At 46.9% G+C, this 19,007-nt stretch overlaps 1 protein-coding gene and 1 long non-coding RNA gene across 2 annotated transcripts; both read left to right on the top strand.

Annotated features, from left to right (window-relative positions):
- Positions 1-14: 14 nt before the first annotated feature.
- LOC146036225 (uncharacterized) lies at positions 15-2,552 on the top strand. The gene is made up of 4 exons (XR_014460791.1): positions 15-143; positions 503-691; positions 1,331-1,502; positions 1,810-2,552. It is a non-coding gene; the product is annotated as an uncharacterized LOC146036225 (long non-coding RNA).
- Positions 2,553-5,882: 3,330 nt separating this feature from the next.
- On the top strand, positions 5,883-17,287 carry C9H6orf47 (chromosome 9 C6orf47 homolog). The gene is made up of 2 exons (XM_083160093.1): positions 5,883-6,589; positions 13,524-17,287. Exon 2 carries the CDS (start codon positions 13,524-13,526, stop codon positions 14,223-14,225), a length of 702 nt encoding a protein of 233 aa, XP_083016219.1. The 5' UTR covers positions 5,883-6,589; the 3' UTR covers positions 14,226-17,287.
- Positions 17,288-19,007: the final 1,720 nt, after the last annotated feature.

Raw genomic sequence — 19,007 nt, 5'->3', positions numbered from 1 at the left:
TAAGGCCAGCACTGCGGCTAAAGCCTCCTCTCTCTTCGTCTGTCGCTGGTCTGTGTGGGTGCGGCCGGAGTAGGGCTCTGTTGGGTGCGAGGCATGGCGTGGCCTGCGGGATGTCTCCGCCATCGTGGCTGCTGTCGCTGCAGGTAAGCGCTCTGTGACCGAGTGGTTGGGCCTCTGGCAGGCATTATGGACGAGGGGTTATCATTTCTGTAGTCCTGTACTTTATCATCTCCATATAGCAATCATTATGTGTATGTGTGATCATCTTCTACAACCTTTTATGGACACTGATAGTTAAAATTAACGCTATTTAATAATAAAACATGAATTTTATAGGTTCTGTGGCTGATTGAAATGCCGATGCGAATAACCCCAGCCACAGAACCTATGTAATGAATGAGTGTCCTGACTTTAAAGGGACAGTATGATAAATATAAGCATGCGTGTGAATGTTCTGTTTAGCATGGTCTTAGGCTCATTCTCCATCTCACTTACTCTGCAGTGTGATCTCAATGTGGTCTGCAAATGATGATCTCACCTATCACTGATCGATACTGTGATGCCATCTCCGCAGCGTTCTGATGGACCATCCTCCCTACTGGAACTCCGCAGCTTTCTCTCTAAAAGAGCTTAACCTATTCTGTTCTTGTAATAGATGCCTGGGCCGTGGGCGTCTGGTGCAGATATGAAGGTAAGTGCTTAACTGCGACAGGACCGACATAAGTAATGCTGGCCCTGCATCACTGCTACAATGGGGTCTGATAGAGGCAGCTGCTGGGGACAATGGGGTCTGATAGAGGCAGCTGCTGGGGTGGGCTGTATGTTGTCTGTGTCCTCCAGGTTTGCTAAGCAGTGGCTGTAGGGCACTTGGGTAATGAGCGTGTATGATGACACCTTGACTAGAGTCTCTGATAACTTGTGAAGTTAAGTAAACGCTCTGATACGCTCTTACTACAGTGGGATATTCATGACTGATTGTGGCTTTAATGTGCATAAGGGGAGATGTGTCAGTCCTTGGAAAGGTTCCAGCTGAGCGACTGTAATTGCAGAGGCTGCTAGATAAATGGTTACCTAGGCTAGCTTCACTTTCTCTCCAAGGCTTGGTACATCTCCCCTCTAGTGTTCAGCAATATTTATTTTATGTTTAGCACTTACGGCAAACTGTGGCACTCCAGCTGTTAAACTACATATCCCAGCATGCCTTGCCAGCTTTTGGCATTCCTTAATGGCAAAACTGTGGCAAAGCATGATGGGACTTGTAGTTTTAGAACAGCTTGGAGTCCATAGTTTGGAAATGCCTTTAACATGGCTTCTTATATTTTCCCTATAGGCTTCAGCGGTCTATGATCTATTACTGCCTGAGTAAAGTTATGGCGTTGCCTGGTCCTGGCAGATGTCCCCTCATGTGTGTTGTGGTAACTCTGCTCCAGCTGTGACCCACACTGGTCCCTGCGTGGCTCCATAGTCTGATGGCTTCTGTGTCAAGGTGCAAGCTGAATGAGGTAACTAATTTGTTTTTTTTTTAGAGGAGATAAATGACGAGCTCCACAGAGCTGAGCGTGGCTGATGACACATGACTAGAGTCTCTGATTACCTTTGATGCTTTAGTAAACGCTCTGACACGCTCAGCTTCCTGCTAACTAGATTTTGCCTAACTGAGATCCAAAGTCTGGCAGCCAACCACTTTAGTTTTATCATTTTATAGTCAGCAATAAATTATCTTTATAACTAGCAAAGCAAATTCATTTTCTTGTTTGCTTTAATGGATTGATGAAAAGTGCCTTCATTAATATAGTTGTCTTTACACAGGTCCACAGTGCCTCCTGCTGGTGGAGAATGGGCATACAGCTTGGGATCTAGGAGTTATTGTGCTCAGGTCAGGATGCTGGTGTTCAGTATAAAGACACCGGCATCCGAACCAAAGACCGATGCCAGAGTGTTTGAGGAGACTGGAATGCTGGCACCCGACTCAGTAAGTATGCGGGGGCAATAGCTTATGCCTGTGGAAGGGAGTGTTGGGTTAAGGCTCTAATGGGGGGGGGGGGGGTGTAAAGGGGTAGGGGGATAAGTTACTGGTTTAGGCCCTTACAAGAGGGTCTAGGAAGCAGGGGGTTAGGGTTTAGGTCAGTGGTTCCCAAACTGGGGGACTTGCAGGGGTGCCCTGGATTGGTTGTCCATGATAAAATTGAAGTTGTTTATGGCCAAATTGTGGACTGACATAGATGAATCCTGATTACCACGTAACTGACCCTAAGGATGTGCTATAAACACATTTAGTGTAAAAAAAAAAAAAAAATTACTTTAACAAAACTTTTGGTCTGGGGGTGCCATGAAAAACTGATACTCAGGGGTGCTGTGCCTCTATATAAAGTTTGGGAACCCCTGGTTTAGGCCCCAAAAGAGGGTTGGGGTACTTCAGAGCTTATGTCCAGATTCTTTGTAAAGTAGCGTGGGCTTTGACAGTCATTAATACATAACAATATCTGTGTATCTAATGTTTTAAAGAGCTTCCACAGATGTACAAATATTTTGCAATAAAGAAATGAAGCGTTGCTTGGTGTCCTGTTTTCATTGCACAGTGCTGTTTTGTAAGTGACTGATGTTACCAAGGGCAAATGTACTACATGAGGGCAGAAACCTGCACAATGGAACTGGTTTGGCAACTGTCTAATCGGCTTGCTAATACATGTGCCCATACTACTATTCAGGAGCTGGTGCTTCTGCTCACGTGGTAACACTTCCTCTACTTTGTGTTTGCCACGGTCTGGGGTGACCTGGGCCTGCAGTAATTACTCCCCAGGGGGAATGGTGAGCTGAGGGTTTGTAGCCCACTGAGCAGGAGTGCTGTAAAGCAGATGGCTTTTTCTACTGACCCAATGGGGAATTGTTCGCTTAACCGCATTCCTTACAATAACATGAAGTGTTCTGATACGAGCTAGCATACCTTACTTTAATAAGGACCTATGAAATATATACACTGACTTGTAAGCAGGACAAGTTCTATGCAAACACCCATTCATTGCTACAGTGTGGGTATATGGTGTGTAAATTGTATGTGGTGAGGCATACTTCAGCTAATCCAATCGTGTGAATCTACATCGTGGACAAAATGATGGATGTTTAAGTGGGTTGTATCACCTACATGGTAGTATGGTAAGAGTAGCAGGACTTTCCAATGGTCCTTGTCTGGTTACATTTAGAACTGGCTGTGTCCTTTCGATCAGCAACTGTAGAGTTAATCACTGCCAAATCTTTCCACATCCCATCAGGGGCCCATTTATCAATGCCATGTGAACCTAGTGCCCAGGATTGCATTGTGATGTGTGATCACTTCACCTGGAGGTATCAGGAAGCGCACATTCAGACAGGGTCTCTCAGGAGCCAATCCCTGCAATGTTCTCAGTGTCTTTGGGTTTGCCTGACTGCACTTGTGCAGTGATGGTCTGAAAGCTGACTGGGGGCTGCTGCCATGGTCAGATGCTGGTACAGAAGATCATGGACCAAGTCACATAGAAGATTACATTCTATGCAGGATTCATTCCAAGCATTAATAAAATAATAATTTGGCAATGACTGTTTCTAAATGATTGAAGATCTAACATGGCAAAGTAACACATCAGAGCAAATAGTTACATTTTTTTTTTATTTATATATGGTATGTTTAATGTCTCAAACACTGCCATCTGTTGGCAGCGAGTGAAACTACATATTTTTCATACAGGCAAGCACAAGGAAGCAGACTAGCTTTGGAAGCATTTGCTTCAAGCGGGTTTATGCGTGTGATTTCTTATATATAAAAAAAATCAATGGCCCTCCAGAGGCAATGATAAATACACAAACATTGTGTCGCATAGTCAACCTTTTGGGGTTTGACCCTCTTCAAGACACAATCCTACAGGTATCTACTTAATAAAACATAAGAGTGCCAATACTTTCTATATAGGTGTAAAGAAGCAATATTATTGTTCTTGCATCACATGGACATAGCAAGTTCGGGTACTAGAGCGGTTTCCTCCAGGCAGTAGTGACCTGCACGTCTCTTGTAAAGGGTACAATATGTGTAGTGTGATGTTGCTGGCCTGCAGTGTGGAGCTACAGACAATTGTAAAGTGCAAAGGAATCTGCTGCGCTATATAAGAAACTATATATATCTATCTAATCTCACTGTGCGGACAGGTAAGTTTGCAGCTGCTTGGAAGCTCATTTCTGGTCCCGTCCACAAGGGGTGCACAAGATTGCAGGGGACCCACTGTAATGGCGCTAACGCTCCCGATTGGAGCTTTAAGCTCCAAACTCAATGGTGTGAAACCAGATGCAAATGTATTTATTTACAGCTTCTTATATAGCGCATCAGAGTCTGTTGCGCTTTACAATTGTAGACTGATAAAACAAATGGTATCAATAGACAGACGAGTTAGGGTTCATTTGGGTGCTGTTTTCAGCGTTAAAACGGTACCTGAACAGCAACTCGTGCCCTTCGGGGTTAATAGGATGAACTCCTTGGAGGTAGGAGGGCCCTGGTGCACGCTTACAATCTATAGGGACATAGGAGGGAAACACAAGGACAGGCAGCAGTAATAGCATAGCAGTCCCACCAAGTTACAAGTCCAGAAGGGAAGCTATAGAATACATAAGTGCCTCAGAGGGTTATGCATGTGGTATATAAACATGATAGGCCTGCCTGAAGAGGTGAGTTTTCAGGGAACAATCAGTGGTTTTACCCACCAATGGTCACTCCTGCTTTACACTGATGTAGACTGGTGGTGGAGCTTCATGGGACTGTCAGGGGTGGAGCTAAGCGTTATACCAGCACTGTAACATCACAAAAAAATGTATATTTTTTGGGGGGGAAACCATGTGGTTCTCCCCACTGATGGCAAAAGTACTCAACATCGGTCATAAACCATCCATGGCAAAAGTGCAACTGAGCATCGATAGTGCATAACTATTCAATGGATGACCATCGTTGATTTTACATATGGATGGTTATCCATTTTCTTTGATTGATTGGCCTGTGGGCCAATCAATATATGGGGATGGGGCTATGCTCCATCTCCTGGCCCGTTTGGGTAAAAATAGCAAAAACGAAACTTCATTTAAGCTCGACATTGATGGTGGGAAACCATCTGGTTCTCCCCCATCCATGTCAAAACTATTCAACATCGGCCATAAACCATCGATGATTTTTAATCATGGATGTTCGATGGCCATCCCTACTCCGACCTGGGAATACTCTGGGTTGGTGCTGTGGTGGAAAGGGTCAGTTACGGGTGTGAACCGGTTTTGGAACGATGTTCCAAATATCAGGACAAACCCAGGTGGAAGTGGTCCAGGGTTTAAGGATCTTTTGGTGAGCACAGATTGCTAAATCGTATTCACTGAGATACTAATTAGGTCACACAGCGCCTTAAACCAGGACTGTTCTGGTGCTTTGCGGGTCATCTGAGAACCTCTGAGCTTAAGGGGTTAAAGTTTGATTATCGGCCTCCTAGTGGATCCTGTGTGACATTCATTGTACCGCAGTAAATGGGTCGCACTCCAAATCCCAACAAACAACCGCAGGTCTCTTCCAAAGTGCTCAAATAAAACAAACATCAAGAATTTGGATTTAAAATGCTCTTTTATGCTTTAGTTACATAACTTTCGGAGCTGTTGTCCCTGCAGGCAGCTAATGATCTTTCTGGGCGATTTGTTGCCGTGAATACGGGTGACCGTTTGCAGTTGTGTCTAGAAACCCTGTCATTAGTATATGCCCTTTAGAAACCCAGTGTTTGGACAATCACAGACTTTTCCGGCAGATAAGAATAACTCGGCCCACCGAGTCTGCCCCTTTATTTAACCTTATAATGACTGGAGGTTACAAACCCTGCATCCTGGATTTCCAAATTTGGATTGAGGTCAGTCTCCCTGGCTGAGTCCGCTCCTCCCTCTTGTGTTGTTGTTTTTTTTGGGAGAGCTGTAAAACTGGAACATCCAGGAATGGTCAGCGGTGGGTGGAGATCACACAAAAACCCTATTGTCTGGAGGCTGTCCCACAAGGCTTTCCGTAGCAGCTGCACCCTTATTGGAATTCCGGGGCTATGAGGCAGAGGAACTAGGAAGAGGAGGGAGGCAGAGACTGCACCTATCTTGTTTGAAAAGCACCTTCCTGAGCTCCCTCCCACTTGCAGAACAAGGTATTGGAGAGAGAACGAGCGAGGGAACATGTAAGCCAAGGCATCAGAACTCCGCAGAGCTGGGAACGGCAGGATGAGAGGCGACGAAAGCCAACGGACGCCACGTAAGTGAAATGAAAGTGACGGAACTGTGAGAGCTCCTAGAGAAACAGACACCTCTGCCTGGAGCTCGGAGACCAAGGATCGGATGGAGAGCAGGCAAAGACGAGAGAGACAGTTTTCACATTAGTAGATGGAACGGAGAAGAGGATAACGCGTAGTCTGACGATACGCAGAAGTGAAAGACGGCTACGATACGCAGAAAGTGAAAGAAGGATTACATCTGGGGAAAGGGTGACTTTTCTCTTGAGACCCCAGACACCTGGGAGAAAGCATTACATCTATCCCCGCAGCTTCGGGGATCACAAGGAAAGGTGAGTGACTCACAGCGGGCATCAGGGGGGGCACTGGAATACCCAGTTCCCTTCATTGCTCTCCTTTTGTACTCCTACTTTCAGAATGTAAATCACTGCACCATGTACTTTCTACCTGCTAAGAGCCTTGAGTCCTATTGGAGAAAGAGTGTTGTATAAATAAAATTAATATTTATAAATATGTTTTGGACTGTGGGAGGAAACCCACAAAAGCATGTTGAGAATATACAGACTCCACACAGATACGTACACAAGTGATCATACTACAAGCATCAACCCGACTCAGCTGGGACGATCGGAAGTGTAGTACTTAAGGCTACTCAGCATCCTGCCAGTCTGGGCTTGCTGGGACTTGTAGCTCTGTGACAGCTGGTGAGCCAGAAGCTAATCCCAGAGAGCTGTCATTGATTGTGTTTGCGTGTAATTCCTTGTATTAATCCACATGAGCAGAATGTTCTCCCTGGCGCGCCCGCCTTGCCGTGTACCCGCGTGCCTTCCTGCACCCTGCAGCATATTTCTCCGTTACATAATCTGCCCTGCTGCAAAGAGAAGGCTATTTATGTGTACAGCTGACCTCTCCCAGTATGTAAGGGTCAGGAGGCTGCACCTCCCAGGGCTGGGATAACGCAGGCTCTGTCCATCCTAATGTCACGCCAGGAGGGTAATTCATAGTAACAAGCTGGGACCTCTATTGGATCATTTCCAACCCCCGCATTATCTGACAGACATAATACATAAATGAGCACAAACAATGACGTACAAGACAATAAGTACATGGTAACCAGAGTTGCATCAGAGGACAGGACACTGTAGTAATTATTAGGGTGGCAGAGGATACTGTGCCATTGAAAGGAGTAAAATATATATATATTCCAGTTTGAAGACCGCACTCTCACTTTATATGCCACATCAGTGGGGTGCCTAACAAAGGGTAAAATTTACCCAAACACAGTCTATACTCTGTAAAGCGCTGCGTAATATGTATGCGCTATATAAGAAACTGTTAATAAAATGAAATAATAATATAACAGACTCTTGCAAATGCTCAAGTGGTCTCTACCATAGCGCCCACCCCGACCTTTCCCTTGGGCAGCTAATCCAAGAGCATTTGCACTGGAATCAGAAGATCACAGGTTCTGCTGATTACCCAACCCTCCCCAATGAGGGGAAGAAATGGCACTCACCAGACTTTGTAGATCAAATGAAGTATAGGTCAAATTTATTCAAGCTGTCCAAGTAATACCCTTTTCAGACATACGACCCAGCAATTAAATGGCGGGTCATTTTGCCAGGGGCAGCCTAACCCCCTTGCACACTGAACAGCAAATTACCGGGTTAAAAAATTCAACCCAGTAATTTACTGAATAACAGGTATTTCTTCTGTGTCAAAGGGTCAACCCGGGTTGTATATCTCAAGTCCTCCACCCTTGTAAACTCCAAGTTTGGAGACCTGGGATTTACGACCCAGATTGACCATTTCACACAGATCTCCGTTAAAATGGCCACTTTTCTGGCGATTCACACAGCACTGCTGCTGTCGTCATGGGACTCCTGAGGTGTGAGTATTCAATAAAATGGGTGCTGTGGGGGCCCCCCGGACCGTAGCGGCTTGTGTTGTACCCTACATACTGCCCCATTATAAATACGCCAGTGGTGTCTTTGACAAATAGTTGTAAAACAATACTAGGGCGGCTGGTATGACATTTGTTTCTGTATGTTCTGCACAAAGCAGATAAATTAATCTACAGCACTGGGCCACCTCTCAGGCACCCGTTATTAGCAGACCAGTGGCGTAACTAAGTTTTGGGCGCCCCCCCCCCCCCCCGCCGTTAGGGGGGGGCACCGCCGCCCCGCCAAGCACCCCCAATCCCCCGCCACCCATGCAAACCCCAATCCCCTGCAGCCTTACCTATCGCGCTGATCCCGGTGGCTCCGTTCTTCTGCTGAGGACCACCACAAAATGGCCGCCCCCATACAGCAGACAGTTTCATATATGGGGGCAGTGTGCTATATGGGGGCGGCCATTTTGTGGTGGTCCTCAGCAGAAGAACGGAGCTGCCGGGACCATCGAGATAGGTAAGTCTGGAGGGGGGGTGTAACTATAGCACCGCAGACCCCGTGCCCCCACATGCACAGCGCCCCCCCGCAGTGGCGGGGGCTGCGGTGCTATAGTTACACCGCTGTAGCAGACGCAGTCTCAGATTGGTGATTGGATGGTGACTAGATTCGGCCTGTGTATATGGTCACCCTTCACCTGCACTGCAAAAAGAAAACCTGATAATCCCGTTATCTCCCTTCTCTTCTGAGACGTGCTTTCAGCGAGGTCCGTGATGTGCCGCAGTCTGTTCTGGGGTGGATTGAGTTACCTTCGAGCTTAAAATGCACCTTACTTTGTGTGTGTGGCAAATAGAGGGCTATTACATTTGGGCACACTATACTACCGTGCCAGCCTACATAGCAGCTGAAGTACTATAGTGCATCTTTATATTGCCTAGGTGGCTCTTGTACTAGATTGCGTTACCTGTTCTACTAGCGCCTTCATGTTTTTAAACCTATAAGACTGTGGGGGAGATTCTCTAAACTAAAAATGCGGTAAAAACCCAGTTATCAGGGTTTTTACCGCATTTTGGGATGGTCTAAGCATCCCCCTGCCGGGTTACCATGGGCTTCTAACGCGACTCCTCGCCGCCCCGCACCGACCCACCGCCGCCCCGCAATGACCCCCCCCCCTCACCTGTGTCCGGGCAGCACAGAGCTGCCCGGACCTGTGACCTCCTCCTCCCTGCACTGTACATCATCTTCCAGGTGCAGGGAGGAGGAGAGCCAGCCCCCCCTGCAGCAGCAGCTCCAGGCCGGGTAAGAGAGGGAGGGGGGAGCCGACTGGACCCACCGCTCATCACCGGGTCAACGCAAGAGCTGTCTTTTGCAATAATTATTGCATATGTTATGTTATGCATATCATACGCGATAATTATGTTTGCGGTAGCCGGCGGTGGTAAGGGGGCGCGGATGTAAGAGCATCCCCCCCCAGAAGCAGGGGTTAGAGAATTCTCGCAAACAGATTGACAGTCGTGGACCGTTTCGGTAGGGGCGCCGACAGCTCTGCCAGGCACTGATAAAATAGAGGGAGCATGGCCACACTCCTGGGGGAAAAAGAAGCTTAGCAGGGGCAGTGGTAGGGTGCGGGTGGGATTGCACACCCGATCAGGGAGATAGATGACAGGCTGCCGCTGCCTCTCTCCGCAACTCGGCACACTGCAGTGAGCAGCATGTGCTGGGCTGGGGAGAGAGGCTGTGCTGGGAATCGCTATATGTGCACCCAGCATATGAGCATACATCAGACATAGACTACTATTACACAGGCTGGCCGGCCAGTGCTGCTCGATCTGGCTTCTCTGTTACATACAGAAGCCTCTGGCATTTCAGCAGAGAAGTGACTGTTTAAATACAGCACAGTATTTCTGCAGCAAATGGTGACTTGTGATAGGCTGTGTGTTGTACAGGATATAACTAATAGTGTCACCTGGTCTGTTATTAATTCCTGGTTGGTAATAATTACTTTATACATCAGTGTGTTCCAGTGAGTACCGGTTCAGCCACCGCGATCTCCGACAGCCGAGGAATAACATTAAGGCTTAATATATTCCATGCCTGTTAGCTGCTGTCACCCGTCCTGATGTACTGTGGGGGGGAAGGTTCTTAAGGTGACTGCCAGGTGGCTGTGCCAATGTAACTTATTATCATTACCAGTTATTTATATAGCGCACACATATTCCGCAGCGCTGTACAGAGAATAGTTGAACATTCACATCAGTCCCTGCCCCAGTGGAGCTTACAATCTATATTCCCGGTACTTATGTAGTAACTGGGCTGCCGATTTTGAAATCGGGTCCATCGCATCGCATCGCACCCGACCATATCGCATGCGATGCGATGCGATGGACCCGATTTTTCCATAGGATTCAATGTTAAAATGGACTCTGTCCATTTTAACATAGAATTCAATGGGAAAAGGGGTCCTTTTCATACCCCTACTATCCAAGTGGGCATGGAGTTGGATATAAACCTGTGGCGAGCGTAGCGAGCCACCGAGCCCGAAGCGTGGCGAGCGTAGCGAGCCCCGCGAGGGGACACAGAATACCGTCCCCTCGCGGGGCTCGCTTCGCTCGCCACGCTTCGGGCTCGGTGGCTCGCTACGCTCGCCACAGGTTTATATCCAACTCCATGCCCACTTGGATAGTAGGGGTATGAAAAGGACCCCTTTTTCCCATTGAATTCCATGTTAAAATGGACTCAGTCCATTTTAACATTGAATCCTATGGAAAAATCGGGTCATCGCATCGCATCGCATCGCATGGTCGTATGCGATGCGATGCGATATCGCATTGCATCGCATCTGATTGTATGCCTTAACTTAAGGCATACAATCAAAAAATCGGCAGCCCAGATACTACATAAGTACCATATTCCCTACCACATGTACACGCGCACACAGACATTCTAGGGTTTAATTTTGTTCTGAGCCAATTAACCTACCAGTATATTTTTGGATTGTGGGAGGAAACTGGAGGAAACCCACGCAAGCACAGGGAGAATATACAAACTCCACACAGTTAGGGCTATGGTGGGGATGGAACCAATGTGCTGTCCCTACTTACTGATGGAACCATTACTTTATGTACATTGTGCTACAGGGCCAGCCTGGCAGCCTAAAGCCAAAGTCTCCTTCACACCCCACAAGCATTAGATCAGGCATGTCCAACGTTGGCCCTCCAGATGTTTTGAAACTACACATCCCAGCATGCTTTGCAATAGTTTTAGCATTCTCTAATAGCAAAACTGTGGCAAAGCATGCTGGGATGTGTAGTTTCACAACATCTGGAGGGCCAACGTTGGACATGCCTGCATTAGATCCTACATGCCAGTTGTATAGCCTGCGTTACATGTACATGGGCAGTATGACTGGCGAGTGCCTGAGCGCCTATACATGCGTGTTTAGCAGCATTAAAAGGGGAGCTACATGTGTTATCACCTGGAACCTTTAATCACGCCCTGATATGTACACTGATCTTGGGACATACTGGCAGTGTGCAATATTTATTTTACATACAGCAAATGCCCTTAGAAAATAACTTATCCTCTGAGAGGGCAAAGTTCATAGTATACTTTTGTATAGCACCTCTGTACCTCTGTACTGCAAAGGATACACCTATACATGTATCCCGCCTACATACCTGTCTATCACTCTCATAGCTCTCATTGGTGCTGTTCACAAATCCTGACCCCTTGCTCTGTATAGCCAAGCGCTTTGGCAGAAATCTGGGTGCACCCATCTAAATCCTGGGAGCATGACCCGGCCAGACCTTGTGTTGTGCCATTGGGCTGGATGTATCAAGCTTCAAAAGGTGATGAAGTCGAAAGTGATAAACAACCAGCCAATCAGTTATTAACTACCATTTTTCAAACCCAGTCTGTAATATGACAGTTAGGAGCTGATTGGTTGGTTGTTTATCACCTGCCACTTAATAATCTTTTGAAGCCTGATGCATCTGGCCTTTAGCTGTTGCGCTTTAATTATAAATCAGTCAAATTAAATATATATATATATATATATATATATATATATTATAGTATATACTATATAAATACTGACCTCTGAGGTGAAGTACCACCTGTGACCACTAGAGGCCAATTGAAGGACCAATTACAGAAAGTGAAAGCAAAATGATCTGTTTCAAAGTTGCTGGATATGGAGGGAGCTGTGAAGACAGAGATTGGAGGTTGGACATATGGGGACTAAGCCGTCATTTTAACGGGCTTTTAACTAGTAATGCAATGTTGGTGGGTTCTGCGCTCACTTAGTGTGTCTCAATATGTATGTGGCTGCTGGTCTCCAGGAAGGGAGGCCACCCTCCAGTAAACAATAATGAACAAAAGACAGTGGAGACCTGTGCTCTGATAATGATATTCGCTGTGTGGGTATATTTAACAATTGTAGGTATGCTAGGCTTGTAGTTCCTATGTTACGTGAAATAAACTATAATATGTGGTTTTGTAGAACGATCTTTATTCTCTAATAACGAAAGTCAAAATGCTTGATAAGGGAAGGGGTAGTGGGAGTATGGGGGCAGAGTGGGGTGGGGCAGTGCGGCTGAATGGGGGATAATGTCACTGAGTCTCTTACAGCATCAGGTAACCGTGTTGCGAGAGGCTCGCATCCGTCCTGCTCGCGGCACATGCTTACCTGTCTTCCTGCATCCCTCGTTGTCATCTCTCAGCGTTGTGCGCTACCCGCGCTTCCGGGTCCCCACAGCGCCTCCGGGCCACTGTGTGCCCACAACCGCAACCTTTGCCATGTGCTCAACTCCTCTGTGAGAATGAGACTTGGTGTTTGTAAGCAGACAGTGACTCGAGTGTAAGGTATCATCCAACGCGTGTCGGCCCTTAGGGCCTTCTTCATGGAGATTGATTGTATCAGATGTAGGGTAGAGGGAAGCAAAATGATCTGTTTCAAAGTTGCTGGATATAGACAGAGGGAGCTGTGAATACAGAGGCTGGAGATAGGAGCAGATGGGGATAATGACTATAATTGGGCAGTGCTTTTTTTGAGAAGTTGGTGGCTGTTCTTTTTACATAATATAATAGATTTTTTTTTAAAGAAATTCACTGGTACGTACATAGGGTCCTGTTATCTGTTTTAGCTATTTAAAACTTGTTGTCTATGATAAATGATGCTCCAAACAATCAGCTTCCAACTGTCATGTGCTTGAAAAAGGAAAGTTGGGAGCCGATTGTCTGGAGGACCATTTATCATAAGCAACATGTTTTAAGTAGGTAAATCTCATTAATGAATGGGCCTCACAGTTTTCACATGTGTGCATAGATATGTGTTACTGAATTTCTGAATGACACCTCTTCTTTTTCCACTCTGTAGATGTTCCTGCAACGTTCTATGAAGTGGCCATCTCCCCCCGCCTTCTTTTCCAAGCTCTTCCGCTCCTCGCCAGCTGAGACATCACTTTCAGAAAACTTTCCCCAAAAACCAAAACGGTGGAATTTCCCTGTAATCCCATTTCCAAGTCTACACACTCTGCGCTTGTTCCTTCCCTCCCGAAAGAAAGATGACAACCAAAAATCTTCTTACGCCAGCATCGACATTGAACACTTTCAAATTTGCATCAACTTGGTCCATCACATCATAGACCTCTGCGCGTCCGGATGTCTGTGGCTTTTTTCTCCTGTGTTTCAGATAACGTTGGATGTCTTTGGCCTTCAAGGGGCTCTGAAGCTGTGGATTCATGGACTTGCTATTTTCTTGGCCACAACATACGGCATGTACCTCCTTCTGTGGCTGGCCCAAGAATATATTTTCCAGTTGGCCTCCTTTTATGGTATTTTACAGACGTTGGTGCTGATTGTTAGCCTGAGGGCTGAGCGAGAAGAGGAGAGGGGGCAAGAAGAAGCCAGTGCAACTGAAGAGCTAGAGAAGAAGGAGGAGGAGGAGGAGGAGGAGGAAGAAGAGGTTGAAGGCGAGATGGAGTATGGAGAGGACAGGTGGGCTGGTGGAAGTGAGGATGAAGCAGACTCCCATGACGAGTGGGAAAGTGAGGGAGAAGAAGTAGTAGGGAATGCCTGAATAGACTTGAAAAGAGCTTTGTTCACCCCAAATTGATCATGGTAACATGAAGCCTATATGTGGCTCTTTGGAGGACATGGTTTGAGAGATATCAGTTTGGCATCATGTTATCCAGTCTTTGGAAGACAGTCCAAGGAAAAAACCAAGAGCGATGGAAAGGACAAAATCATGGTCGTGTTAACGGGATACACCACAATATGACGGGACAGCGGACTGGGAGAAAAAATAATAATAGGGCTTACTCATGTACAGCAATATGTACGTGAGATATATAGGGGAACCATCCTAACTAGAGGGGCTCTGTGTTTAGGAGATATCACACTGGTAGGCAATAATTTATATTATTAACGAAATGTTATATATTTTTACCTTATGGAGTGAGATTGAAACTGTTGAGCCAAACTTTTGTAATCCTACTGTATGGACCAGAATGCACTGCAAACACAAAGCGAAAGAAGAGAACTATGTCATGAGGGATGGGACCACTTAGTACCAGCAAACCCGATGGCGGGGTCTTCGGGAGTATTTACTGAATGCGAAGACCTTGCCGCTGCAAATGGAGACAGGTGGAGATGGATCAGCGATGGTGCTGGGAATCCAGAACCACTTCAGGGATCAAAGTTTATTCTGAGCCAAAACTGTATTCATAACCAGGGCTGTATTTATGTATGGTTCACACTGCTCTAAGCGTTTCTGGCAAATGCGCCCAAAATTAGCAAATGCGCACCACAGAAGCTAGTGCCCCACTATCTAGCGCCAGTTGCTTAATATGGTTTTTGTACATGGACAAATGGGCGACTAGGAAAGACTAAGAAGCATAGAATAGAGCCGAGTACTTAACAGGGATGGACATCGATCTTTGTTGGTCTACGGCTAGTGGCAAGTGTTTGTGGGGGCAGTCCGATGTCGTGGAACATCGGTATCGGCCTAATGTTGCATGCCTGCGTATGTGCAGCATCTACCATCGATAGCTTTCTATGAGAGGAATCAAGTCGGCCATCACTAGTACAGAGTGGGACCTGTAAGAACATTTCTAGAAAACTGAAAAACAAAGATGTGCGGTAATAATTAAAACGGTACTTTCACACAGACAGGGCAATCTACTGAATGATTCAGACAGATACAGCTTGAAGCAGAGTTGGGCGTGCAGGGAACCAATATGTGTATTTGTCTTCGATTATAACCCCAGTTGCCCCTTCCTGGTCACAAGCTCAACATTGAACAAAGGGCTTCATTCAACTTTATTAGCAAAGCACAAAAGTGCACAAATAAGCACTGCAGGTGAGACAGATGTAACATGTGCAGAGAGACTTGGGTGCCATGTGTTCAACTTGAAATATAAACTGCAGTGTACAAATAAAGTTGTATAACATCTGTGGGCTACAGGCAAAAGCAGCCAGTATTTACAATGCACAGAAACTATATAAATGTATTTGCTCCTTTTGCATTGCAACTTCTGCCCCTAAACGTGTAGTGCATGTGCTCACATATGTCCTTTCCAGAGCATGTGGAATGCAACTTTGCCACCATATTTGCCGACTTTTGCAAACTCCTCTCTGGGTAGAGCCCAGATAGGGGTGAAAGGTGGGTGGGAAGAGGCTTCTTTTTGGGGACGGGGCTAGGCTGACGTCACCAAGCCCCGCCCCCCATTTTGGGTCCTTGGATGAGGGGAGGGGCTAAAATGACGCGAAATGACGCATATTGCATCATTTTAGCCCCGGTCCCTCCCCGTGGACCCGCATAATTTGTCGTTTTATACTGCAGGGAAGGGGGGAGCAGGGGCTGTGGGGAAAATGCTGGCGACTTGCCACCCCCCCCCCCCCTCCCCCTTAATATCTTTATGGGTCTGAATAGCCTGTACTTAATAAATTATTACTTACCTCATAGGTAGCAGCTCCTGCCTAAGGTAGCCACACGCCAGCCATTCGTTCTAAAGGGGTTATTCAGCCCTGATCGCAGGCCTGCTAAAGTGCAGATCCCTGCGACCAGATATACACCAAAAAAAGAATGTGCAGGATTTTATTGCGGGGTGGAGTTGCGCATGCGTACTACGAGCTGTACACCTGCACAATCTATCGATAATCGGATGCCCTGTGAATTTGCAGCCATGTAATTCGGTCTGCATAACCTCTTAAGCACACAGCATTGGTTCCAAGCTGGCCCCTCACATGAGTTGCCATATGGGACACACAGGGCTATATAGGGCTTGGGTTGTGCAACTAGATAACACATGTTGCTTTGGTTACCAAGGTAACCGCTTGCGGGTCAGCAGCGGCCATTTTCTGATAGGCCTCAAGATGGACGATTTACCCTCCTTCTACTGTATGGCACTGGGAAAGTGAATGGACACCCAGCGCTAAAACCTTTGCATGTGTACTATGATATAGCAACCTAAAAGCCAGCCATATTCATTATATGCATTAGAAACTTAGGTACAGAATTGGCGACTGAGTGACAGAGTTTCCAGACTACCTCTTTTCCTTTGCTAACAGTATGGGACTGATTCAGAGGTGGACCCCGTTCACACAGCCGCTGCATGATAATATGCAAAAGATCTTACAGGCGACACCCACTGCCGGCTACAGTATCAGCTGCTGCGTTTGAAGACGCAGCCTCTGATCAGCCATGTGACCACAGGACATCTGAGTAACCCTCCAGTTACTATGGATGTCTGATTACATCACCCTGCCAGCGATGCTGTGTCTGACAGAAACTGATGCAGAAATGCCCCCAATTCCTGGAACGCTTCCCATTGCTGCCCCCAAATGCCAGCAGTATGTCAATCATGCTACTGCTTTTGGGGTACTGCGCAATGCAAATGTGCAGATCCGGGGCCGCGTTGCGGCAGATATTAAATTGGGAGAGAGAATTAACGTACATCTCTGAATCAGGCCTCGCCAAGAAAGCGATCACTAACCGCAATGTCCTTCCATTTTCCTACATGTGATGGTAAATGTAAAACGTCTGTAATGTTTGCTTTTCATTTTCGGTGTAAATTGTGTGTTTTGCCATTTTATGCTCTGTTATTTAATTAGACATTAAAAAGAAAAGAAAGAAAGTGACATTTTTAACTGTGATTATAAAGTAACATGTATTGGCGGCAAGTATAGAATTTTATATACGCTAGGCACCTAGGATAGAATGATTGAATGTGCAAACAGGCAGTGAAGAGAATCATGGGTAAATTTGCTAAATGCCGATTTACTAACAGTCATTCCTCTACAAAAGCGAGATCTCCCGTGCACCACAGAGCTGGCAGTCGATAAAGCCAGGGACGGCGCTGTCCCTGTGCTGCTGATTGGGTGACGAAACCTGCAGCTGTTGAAATCTGACCCTTCATTCTATGCCTGGTACATATAGACAGGAGAGCTCCCTGTCATGTAGCAGACTTCCTGCATTCTTACATAAGGAGGTATGTACTAGGGGGTAATTCATACCTGCTCGCTGCGTATATTCGCTGCCTACTGAGCCTGCAAATGCTGCCCAGCCGAGAGCACAGCCAACCATAGGACCGATTCCCAGCGACATTTAGAGCCCAGCGTTCATGTGTGAATCAGGCCCATAGAGATAGTTCTATATTAGGAATCTGTGAGTCACAGCTGAGTAATGTGAGGACAGGTTGTACACGTATTTCCAAGGGATTCCTTCTCTGGTGCAGACAGGTCTGGGTGCTTTACTACAGGAATAGCAGGATGGGTAGGGTGACTGTAGGCTAACGTGCGCTGACATAAATCCTGGTCACAGTGGTTCTGGATCACGTGCGCTGACATAAACCCTGGTCACAGTGGTTCTGGCTCACGTGCGCTACCATACATCCTGGTCACAGTGGTTCTGGATCACGTGCGCTGCCATAAACCCTGGTCACAGTGGTTCTGGCTCACATGCGCTGCCTTACATCCTGGTCACAGTGGTTCTGGATCATGTGCGCTGACATAAAGCCTGGTCACAGTGGCCCTGGCTCACGTGCGCTGACATAAATCCTGGTCACAGTGGTTCTGGATCACGTGCGCTGCCATAAACCCTGGTCACAGAGGTTCTGGCTCACGTGCGCTGCCATACATCCTGGTCACAGTGGTTCTGGATTACGTGCGCTGACATAAACCCTGGTCACAGTGGTTCTGGCTCACATGCGCTGCCATACATCCTAGTCACAGTGGTTCTGGCTCATGTGCGCTGCCATAAATCCTGGTCACAGTGACCCTGGCTCACATGCGCTGACATAAATCCTGGTCACAGTGGCTCTGGATCACGTGCGCTGCCATAAATCCTGGTCACAGTGGCTCTGGCTCACATGCGCTGACATGAATCCTGGTCACAGTGGTTCTGGATCACGTGCGCTGACATAAATCCTGGTCACAGTGGTTCTGGATCACGTGCGCTGCCATAAACCCTGGTCACAGTGACCCTGGATCATGTGCGCTGACATAAATCCTGGTCACAGTGGCCCTGGCTCATGAGCACTGACATAAATCCTGGTCACAGTGGTTCTGGATCACGTGCGCTGCCATAAATCCTGATCACAGTGGTTGTGGATCACGTGCGCTGCCATAAACCCTGGTCACAGTGGTTCTGGCTCACGTGCGCTGACATAAATCCTGGTCACATTGGTTCTGGCTCACGTGCGCTGACATAAATCCTGGTCACAGTGGCCCTGGCTCACGTGCACTGCCATAAATCCTGGTCACAGTGGCCCTGGCTCACGTGCACTTCCATAAATCCTGGTCACTGTGGCTCTGGATCACGTGCGCTGCCATAAATCCTGGTCACAGTGGCCCTGGCTCA

Source organism: Crinia signifera, chromosome 9 (assembly GCF_055691185.1).
Source record: "Crinia signifera chromosome 9, ASM5569118v1, whole genome shotgun sequence".
NCBI classification, from domain to species: domain Eukaryota; kingdom Metazoa; phylum Chordata; class Amphibia; order Anura; family Myobatrachidae; genus Crinia; species Crinia signifera.
Note: the sequence above shows the minus strand (reverse complement) of the source record. Positions and strands in the feature narration are given on the sequence as shown.